Raw genomic sequence first — 10,722 nt, forward strand, 5'->3', positions numbered from 1 at the left:
TTTATTGTCCTAATTTTGTAATTTTGCAACATTTTGTGTCTGCAGTTATATTTAAAATGTAGATTGTGACTAATTGTGACTTTTACACAGCCATTAAAAATATATTTTGGCCAAATAATCTTAGGCATCGATCTGAGTTTCTGATGAACATAAAGCCCAGTTACAAAAAGCTACCTCCACCCTCGCCAGAAGCAAAAGATATACAGAACTGGACCTTGGTAGATGAAGCTGGGGAAGAGGTATTTACTTTAACTTGCTTAATCTTAAATAAGTTGATGCAAAAAATTTTCTGTTATTTTGACAATGTTGAAAAATAAGGAGCCACGTGTTGTGAATAACTGAAAAGTTACTGGAAGTAATGTGAGGTCTGTGATCTCCTTCAGTCGTTATTAAGATATTAAAAATTTTCTTTGCATTTGAACCAAAATTACTTGTTAGAATTAATATGATTAATTGATTTAAGTGATTTAAGTCACAATAGAAAGACAGAACATATTGTTCATCTGGTTACAGCTGAAAAATGACAACACTTAAATTTTGATTTTATGGGCTCTTGTTATAAAATTATAAGAGAGGTCTGTGAGAATCTAAATAACTCATTTGGGCCAGAGTCCGTGACTAAAAATTTTATGATGATAGATCTAATAAGATTTTTTTAAAGATTTTGTGGTAATCCGTGAATTTTTAGAAAGCTGCATAAAATTAAGTATCAGTTTGCAATAAAGAGCAGGTTTGAGGTAAGTCTTCAGTCATTCACAACTGAGTTCAAAGATCTCCACGCATGTATCGGATATGCCATCATTCAATATATTCAGAATTTTGGTGTCCAAAGGAATATGTGGAGCAAGCGGGAAAATGGAATTTGGGCAAATAATCAAGCATGATCACATTGACTGAAAAAGTTTAGAGTCTTACAGTCTATTCCTAATTCCAGTTCTTAAGTACATAAGTAACAGAATTTAGTCACAAAGTACCTATTGTACAATGGAATTAACTATTTTATATTCATCTGAAAAGAAAAATTGTACCACCTTATGAACCTTTAACAATAATTTTTTTAATGTTATTGTGTAAGCAAATGTGGTCATTAATTTTACATATAACAGAATGTCGCAAATTGTGAGTCAAATGGCCAGCTAATTGTTTCTTTTGGAAATTGAAATAGGAATTTTCAAAGAACTCTTATCTTCTGGTCTGTTATACCTATATGAATTATTTTTGATTTCACACTTTTTATTCACTGACATTTGTAGAATCCAAGACAAGTTTCTTGAGCACGTGCGTTGTACTGAAGTTTATGTAAAGTTGAACACAAAATATTAGCATTAAAGAAAATGGAAATTTTCAGGAAGAGTTGATTTGAGTGGTAGAAGTTGCAGAAAGAAATTAAAGCCATTGAGGAATTGATGTGGGTCATTGGAACTGATAACTTTTGAAATCACCAAAAATGGAAGTCTGCTGTTGCAGAACCCAAATGAGAAGAGGAGACAACTTGAGCTGGGAAATTGCCAGGGTCGTCATATTACAGTAAATGATGAGAGTACATCATTGCTTCAGTACTACCGTGCAGTGTCAACCTAGATTAAGTGCTCAGAAGTTTCTGGAGTGAGGTATAAACTCATGTCATTAGAGTTCTGACTTGGATGAGCATGCTATCCATGAGCCAAAATGATCACTTATGGAGAAAAAGGAAGTTGTCCTAGTTTTCAGGCCATGATTCCAATCCAGCTTTGTAACCAACAACAGATTAGCCCGCTGTACCTTTGCTGTTTGTAGGGCCTAAGTGTATGTAAGTTGCCTGTCAGCATAACTAACTTCACAATTAATTAATTAGTTGTGCATACCAGAACTTCAAGAGAGTCAGGGGCAGAGGTGAGTATAGTGGCCATCACTAAGGCGAAGGTGTTGGGAAAGGTGGAAGATCTGAAGGTGGATAAATCAACAGACCAGATAGACTACACCCCCCAGAGTTCCGAAGGAGATAGCTGAAGAGATTGTAGAGGCATTAGTGGTAATCTTTCAGAAATCTCTGGAGTCAAGGAGGGTCCCAGAGGACTGGAAAATGACAAATGTAATACCCCTTTGTAAGAAGGGAGGGAAGCAGAAGACAGAAAATTATAGGCAGTTAACCTGACCACGGTTGTTGATAAGATTTTTGAGTCCATTATTAAGGATAAAATAGCAGAATACTTGGAAGTGAGTGGTAAAATAGGGCTGAGTCAACATGGGTTTGTCAAGGGGAGGTCATGCCTGACAAATCTGTTAGAATTCTTTGAAGTAATGAGCAAGTTAGACAAAGGAGAGTCAGTGGACATGATCTATTTGATTTCCAGAAGTTATTTGACAAGGTGCCGAGCAGGAGGCTGCTAAATAAGTTAAGACCCCCATAATGTTAGGGGCCAGGTACTGACATGGATAGAGGATTGGCTGATTGGCAGAAGACAGAGAGTGGGACAATGGCACCAGTGACTAGAGGAGTTCCGCAAGGGTCCACATGGGTACAACAGCTATTCATGTTATATATTAACAATCTGGACAAAGAAACTGAAGACATTATTGCTAAGTTTGCTGATGACAAAGGTGGACAGGAAGGTAGTGTTGAGGAAGTAGAGAGACTGCAGAAGGACTTGGAAAAGCTAGGAGAATGGACAGCGAAGTGACAAATGGAATACACTTATGTTAGAAAGAATAGAGGCATAGACCCTTTTCTAAATAGGGAGAGGCTTTGGAAATCTGGCACACAAAGGGACTTAGTAGTTCTAGTTCAGGATAACATACAAGCTCAGTTGGTACTTAGGGAGGAAATGCAATGTTAACATTAATTTAAAGAGGTCTAGAATACAAGTGCAGAAATGTACTACTGAGGCTTTATAATGCTCTGGTCAGACCGCATTTGGAATATTTTGAACAGTTTTGGGCCCCATATCTAAGGAAGGATATGCTAGCCTTGGAGGGAGTCCAGATTGTTAGTGTTTAACGTGAATAGTTGTCATCCCAACGTGGACCCCTGCGGAACTCCACCAGTCACTGGCATGAGGGCATGAAGGGCTTGTCATTTGAAGAGCGATTGAGGACTTTGGGCCTGTGCTCAACCGAGTTTCAAAGGATGAGGGAAGGACCTCATTGAAATTTACCGAATGCTGAAAGGCCTGGATAGAATAATGTGGAGAAGATGTTTCCACTAGTAGGAGAGACTAGGATCCAAGCGCACAGCCTCGAGAGTGAAGGAATGACCCTTTAGAACTGCGATGGGGAGGATTTTCTTCAGAGCTGTGAATTTATGGAACTTATTGCCACAGAAGGCTGTGGAGGCCAAGTCATTGAGAGCATTTAAGACAAAGATAGATAGGTCCTTGAGAAGTAAGGTGATGAAAGGATACAAGAAGAAGGCAGGAAAATACACATCAGCCATAATCAAATGGTGGATCAAACTCGATGATTCAAATGGCCTAATCTGACTCCGATATCTTATGGTCTATGAAGCAATGTTCCACAGATTGGAAAAGGAACTATAAAAACACAGTTCTTTTTTTTGCGTACTTATTATCGATTGACTTATTTTTATGCTTAAAAATAAGAGGCCTAGGCTAATGATGTAGGGACATGGGTTCAATTCCCACCATGTCAGCCGGTGTAATTTAAATTCGATTAAGAAAAAATTCTGGAAGTGAAAATACGTCTAGGTGATGGTGGCAGTGAAAACTATCATTGATTGTGGTAAACACGGATCTGGTTAACTGGCGAATAGTTGAGAACTGGCGAGCAGCTAATGTTCCTCTGTGCAAGAAGGGAAATGGGGATAACCCAAACTATAGACGAGTGAGTCTCTCATTGGTGAGCTATTTGAGACAATTATTAGGGATTAGATTTACTTGCATTTGGAAAAGCATATCTTAATTAGGGACAGTCAGCGTGGTTTTGTGCGGGGCTGGTCATATCTTGCCAATGTGATTGAATTTTTTGAGGAGGTGACAAAGGAGGTTGATGAGGTTAGAGCAGTGGATGTTGTTTGGATGAATTTTAGTAAGGCTTTCGATAAGGTCCAGAAGATTAAGATGCATGAGATCCACTGTGACTTGGCCATGTGGATTTAAAACCTGGCTTGCCCATAGAAGGCAGAGGCTGGTGGTGGAAGGGTGTTTTTCTGACTGAAGGTCCATGACTAGTGGTATTCTGCAGGGATCTGTACTGCGACCTCTGCTATTTGTCATATATATGAATGACTTGGAAGATAATGTAGATGGGTGGGTTAGTAAGTTTGCAGAAGATACAAAGATCAGTGGAGTTGTAGGTAGTGTAGAGGTTGTCAAATTTATAGTGGGATATAGATCAGTTGCAGACATGGGTGGAGAAATGGCAGATGGACTTCAGTCTTGATAAGAGTGAGGAAATGTTAAGAAAAAGTATACAGTTAATCGCACCATCCGGAACAACATTGATGCACAGAGGGATCCTGGGGTTCAAGTCCATAGCTGAAAGTGGCCACGCAAGTAGATACAGTGGTAAAGAAGGCGTATGGCATACTTGCCTTTATTGGTCAGGAAATTGATTTCAAGAGTCAGGATGTCATGTTGCAGCTTTATAAGACTTTGGTTAGGCCACATTTAGAGTACTGCCTTCAGTTCTGGTTACCACATTACAGGAAGGATGTGGAAGTTTTGGAGAGGGTGCAGAAGAGATTTCCCGGGATGCTGCCTGGATTAGAGGGTATGAGCTATAAGGAGAGACTAGAAAAATTTGTGTTGTTTTCTCTGGAGCGGCGGAAGCTAAGGGGAGATTTGATAGAAATTTATAAAATTATGAGATGCATAGATAAAGTTGACAGTCAGAATCTTTTTCCCAGAGTGGAAGTGCCTAATACTAATGGGCATGCATTTATGGTGAGAGAGGGAAAGCTCAAAGGAGACGTGAGGGGCACAGAGTGGTAGGAGTCTGGAACACATTGTCAGGAGTGTTGATGGAGGCAGATAAGATAGGGGCATTTAAGGAACTTTTAGATAAGCACATGAATATGCAAGTAACAGAAGGATATGGACCAAGGGCAGGCAGATGGGATTAGTTTAATTTGGTGTCATGTTCGGCACAACGTCGTGGGCTGAAGGGCCCATTCCTTTGCTGTACAGTTCTGTGTTCTAATGTCCCTTATGGAAGAAACTGACATTATCTGGTCTAGTCTACATATGACTCTAGACTCATAGCAATATGATTTAACTTTAGGCTGCCATCTGAAATGGCCCAGCAAACCACTCATTAGAGATAGGCTACAAAATGCTGGCTTTCCCATATCCCTTGAAACAATAAAGAAAGCAAAAGCTGTGCATGTACTATGCTGGGCATAGGAGGAAGTAGGAGTGAGGTTCTGGGAAAATATATCATATATCCTGAAACAAAATAGGGAAATATGTTTATTCAATTAATGTATGATTATTATCAAGTTTCATGTTGCTTCATAATCTAGGATGAAGATCCTGAAACCAGCTGGCTACTACTATCTGAGGATGACTTTGTTACCCTTCTGTCACAGTTTCCTTTTGACGAACTGTTTAAGCAATTACTTGGAATAACTGTAAAAGGTAATGCTGGTTAAGTTGAATGGTTTTTTAATTATAAGACCATCAGGCCAGGTAAAGCACAGTAGTGTTCTGCTAATGATTGTTAGGGAAAGAGTAAAAGTCGCAAATGTTAGTATGTAAAAACATTTATAAATCCAAAAAATGTTGTTTGTATTTTCAATGACCATAGGGTAAAGGAGTGAACAGCGAATTTATGCAAAGCTTTGGTCAGAGTACCATGGAAGCTTTTGGCTGCTGCATTGAAGAAAGAACATTAAAGTTTTACAACATGTTCGACATGAATTTACCAAGATGAATCCAGGAGCAAGATTTGTTATGTGACAATGAGGAACGATTTGTGATACGTGATGCATTTTCTCTAGAGCAGAGAAGGCTAATTTATTAGAGTAAAAACTGAAAGAACTGTGGATGCTGTAAATCAGGAACAAAAACAAAGTTGCTGGAAAAGCTCAACAGGTCTGGCAGCATCTGTGAAGGAGAAAACAGTATTTGTTACCTGTTGCCTGCCCCTTTAACGCACCACCCTGTTCCCTGGCCAACATGTCTGTCTCTGGCTTTCTGCAGTGTTCTAGCAAAGCTCAACACAAGCTGGAAGAACAACACCTCATTTTCCGCTTGGGGACCCTGCAACCCTCTGGACTCGATATCGAGTTGAACAATTTTAGGGCCTAAACTCTCCCATGTCCCCAGCCCCCTACCCCACACATCAAGCCTTGTTACCACATAGCCTGCCATTACGCACCACCTGTTAGTCACTAATAGTCCCCATTAACAACTATTCACCCTCCCAGCCTGATCGTTATCAACTCTGTGTCCAACTACTCTTCTCTCTCTTTGGGCTCTATCCTATTGTTTACTCCCTACCCCATCCCCCTCCCCTTTTTCTGCTTATGAACTGATGTTTACCCAGCCACCATCAGTTCTGGGGAAGGATCACCAGACCTGAAACGTTAACTTTGTTTTTCCCTTCACAGATGCTACCAGACCTGCTGAGCTTTTCCAGCTAATTTATAGAGGTTTTTTTAAATGATGGGGTGTGATAATGAATAACAGACGTTATAGATTTAGAATCAGTGCTAAGGATGGTCACCAATTTAAAATAGTCACCAAGAATAACGATTCATTTCTGTATGGCATTATTGGAATGTAGTATGCTTTGACACAGGAGCTGAGGGAGGCATTTCATGCTTTTTGACAAATGTGGATCAGTATTTGTTACCAATGATAGTACAGTGCAGTGTTTCAGTAGTAGACCCCAGGGACAGCTTTCATCAATGGCAGAAGGATTGAATGCTTTTAGCTGGTGGATAGAGTGCCGATCAAGCAGGTTGCTTTGTTCTAGATGGTGTTGAGCTCCAGACAAGTGAAAGTCTTTCATCATATTCTGACTTGTGATTTATAGATGTTGGACAGTATTTGAGAGTCAAGAGCTAAATTATTTGCCATAGAATCAATATTCAAATAGCTGATTACATCAAGTTCTGATTAATGATAACTTCCAGGGTGTCAACTGTGTGGGATTCAGCAATGGTAATGCTGTTAACTATCAAGAAGAGATGGTTAGATTCTCCCTTGTTGGAGATGGTCATTGCTTGGCACATTGCTGAGGTGAATATTATCACTTTTCAGCCCAAGCCTGAAAGTTGTCCCAATCTTGCTGCATATTGCTGTGGAATACTTAAATATCCGAGGAGTCGCAAACAGTACTGAACGTTGTGTAATTGCCAATGAACATGCCCACTTCAGACCATAAGATGAAGGGAAAGACATTGAAGTAGCTGAATAAAGTGGGGCCTAGGGAAGTACCCTAAGGACACTCCTACAACACTGTGCTGGAACTGAGATAATTTGCCTCAGTAATCCTAACCGTCTTGCTTTGTACTAGATATGACTCCAAGTAACGGAGAGTTTTCAGTCTAATAAGAGTTGACTTAGTTTTGCTCAGGCACCGTTCCTTGATGCCACACACTCAACTGCTCTCTTGATGTCAAGGTCAGTCAGTCTCTCTTCACCTCTCATGTTCAGCATTTTTTCCCCATGTTTGGACCAAGGCTGTAATGAGGTCAGGTGGCCTTGGAGAAGCCAATACTGGGTGTCAGTGATCTAGTAAAAACCGAAAGAACTGCGGATGCTGTAAATCAGGAACAAAAACAAAGTCGTTGGAAAAGCTCAGCAGGTCTGGCAGCATCTGTGAAGGAAAAAACAGAGTTAACATTTCGGGGCTGGTGACCCTTCCTCAGAACGTTCTGAGGGAGGGTCACTGGACCCAAAACGTTAACTCTGTTTTTTCCCTTCACAGATGCTGACAGACCTGCTGAGCTTTTCCAGCAACTTTGTTTTTGTTGTCACTGATCTAGTATTGCTCTATGATCCCTTCCATCACTTTTCTGATGATGGAGAATAAACTGATGAAACAATTGTTGGCTGGATTGGATTTGTCCTGCATTTTGCAGGTAGGATATACCTGAGCAGTTTACCACATTGTTGAGTAGTTACCAGTGTTGCAGCAGCTGTGTCGTAACTATTTACAAATAGGAAATGAATCTGCATGAATGTCATGAGAAAACCATATTATTGTGAAGTCTACCAATTTGACATCAAGTATCATGAGATATTAAGACACTTGTAATTTCATTGTGTTCGTTCAGATAAAAGAAAGTAACAATTTGTTTCTGCCACTGTTATATAATAAATGATTTAATCCATCCTGTCTAGTGATTATTCACTTGGGAGGATTTTCTAGCTATCTTGCAGAATAACTATTCCATCCATATCAAGTGAATGTGATTTTTAACATTGATGCTACAAATGTCATTACACTAGTTTTCATGTTGAATAGGTGAATACAATCCAGAAAAAACCACAAGTGATCAGATGATGAAAATCATTGGATTTGCATCCTCATTGGTGGAAGTGCTGGCAGTGGGTTTGGAAACTTTTAACAGAGTACGATACAGGCAATTTGTGAAGAGGATTGGTCAGATGATCAGGTGAGGTAAAGGTAATGTTGGTTAAGCATTGTACAGTTGGCCTCTGGGGTGCATTGATAGAATCAGTGGTGACGCTAAGGAAACCAAAAGCTGAGGGTACAGTTCTGAGTGTACTTTACAGATTATCAAACCACATAGATTGGGGAAGAGTCATGGATTGAAATTATCTGCATAAGCAGGGCATGAACGTATGGCAGAACTCCTAAATTCTTTACATAGGTGAAAATAACATTGGAGGATATGGGACAGATAAAGAGTCATAGACTGTTATTTATTTTAAACAAAACTTAACAGGACCTCTGGTAACTAAGTGACCCATTCCTGATAGCATATACCTAAACTATTAAAAAGAAGTTGAAGACAAGATAGTATAGGTATGATCTGCAATTTTCCGGTATTACTTTGCTGGAGAATTGTAGTACCTCTGTTCAAGAAGACCGAAGAATAATACAAATAACTACAAACCAGTTGTTTAACATCATTTGTAGGCGATCACTTTGATTTCAATATTAATTCACCATGGCACACCATGAAGGGTGTGTCGGAAAAAATATTAGAAGCTTGGACAGCCCCTCAGTTTCCCATATGGCAATCCATTGGATTTTTTTTAACTCAATAGGTTTTCTGGCATCGAAGTCTCTTCACTTTCTTAATATTTCTAAATTGGGCTATATCAGTGCAATTAAACGTCTGGTTTAAATGTATGTGTTGCCATGTGGGTTTGTCCAGGCTCTTGTAGCCTTGCAGCATCAGGTAGCTGGAGGTGATGGGTCAAGAAATGCCTTTTATGTAGCTTCCTATTGGATAGGATGATCAGGGGTACTCGGGAAATTTCTGGCCTCTCCTCTGCCAGTCACGGCTTCTCTCTTCACTCCATTGATTGGTGATCGATCCCTGAAATGCCAGTCCCTTGCCATCAATTATTTCCTTTAAAGTCTAATCTAACTTACATTCCTGACTACTATCCCCTTTCCACCATACTTAGATCACATTTCCTCCCTCCAACAATAGTCTATCAGTTATTTGAAAGTAAATTTAATACTGTTTATGAAATATTGGCAGATAATATTAATGAAAGTAATCTAATGTATGTAACATATTGTAAGTTTTCAGAAGGTACTCTGTACATTGTTTTATGAGGAAAGAGTTCAGGTAAATGGATTGGAGAAGGACCAAAATGGTTTACACCAGCACAAAATGTTAATTTCATGTTCATTGCATGCATAAATGGTTCATATGAATTTAAATTCCAATGTTTGCCAATGATATAGATTTGTTACTGGAACCAAGATGATTGAGGAAATTTTAAAACGTCTTAAATTTTTGAAACCTTTTAAATTTTAAAAACTAGGAAATTTGACATTTTACCCTGGCATCTGTTGGTTGAAACCATAACTATCTGGTATACTGAGGTATTCAATCCTTGCTCACCAAAATCTCCTTTAAATAAGTGTTCAAGAAGGCAATCTGCAAGATTGACCAATTTTGCTGCATGATGAGTGAGTCAGGTGCAAAGAATTGTTAGTGACTCCCTAAAGTGGGAAAAGTTCATCCTGCTTAAATTGTAGCCCTCTCTAAAACCCTATTAAAGCATTTTACTTGTTTCCATAAATTTTTTTCATTCCTCAGATTCTTCTGTTAGTAATCAACATTTTTTAATTTGCTAAAAGTTAATTTCCTACCTTCTATTACATGCAAAGGCCATTTTGAATATTGCCTGTTTGAAAACAAATGTTTTAAACTGAAAATGCATAATAATGAGAAACCTGAAAACCACAAAATACATGAGGAAAAACACAAGGTGAATGAAACAGCAGGTGCCTGAATGTAGAAGAGGCTGAGGACATACAGTATTATGATTTGTTTAGATAATTCATCTGTTCTCAGTTTTAAAACTATTTGTTCTATTTTCAAATGAATTACTAGGAGAACAATTTGTTACATAAGTGACCACTGGGCTCAGTATGTCACTTTTCACAAAGAGCATGAAGCTAAGATATATCACCAGTTTTATTCTCTTGAAAAGCTGCAAATAGAATTTGATGAGCTGGTTCTTCGGGCAGTACTTCACGTGCTGAAAGCCAAAAGGTATGTTGATGTCAACGCATATGTATATACAAATAACAAGGTGTAGAGCTGGATGAACACAGCAGGCCAAG

The 10,722-nt window shown here is 39.0% G+C and overlaps 1 protein-coding gene across 1 annotated transcript in view; it reads left to right on the top strand.

Moving 5' to 3' along the window:
* Window positions 1-62: 62 nt before the first annotated feature.
* The window catches only part of LOC125481155 (ectopic P granules protein 5 homolog), a gene marked incomplete at both ends in the record, with an annotated part of 33,709 nt that continues 23,049 nt past the window's right edge, over window positions 63-10,722 (top strand). The window contains 4 exons of the mRNA XM_048592347.1: window positions 63-239; window positions 5,459-5,573; window positions 8,413-8,563; window positions 10,490-10,651. Coding sequence (XP_048448304.1) covers window positions 63-239; window positions 5,459-5,573; window positions 8,413-8,563; window positions 10,490-10,651 — 605 coding nt within the window. The remainder of the gene's footprint in view (window positions 240-5,458; window positions 5,574-8,412; window positions 8,564-10,489; window positions 10,652-10,722) is intronic.

The sequence above is a fragment of the Rhincodon typus genome, unplaced genomic scaffold (assembly GCF_021869965.1).
Source record: "Rhincodon typus isolate 14 unplaced genomic scaffold, sRhiTyp1.1 hic_rhity00001045, whole genome shotgun sequence".
Classification (NCBI taxonomy): Eukaryota; Metazoa; Chordata; class Chondrichthyes; order Orectolobiformes; family Rhincodontidae; genus Rhincodon; species Rhincodon typus.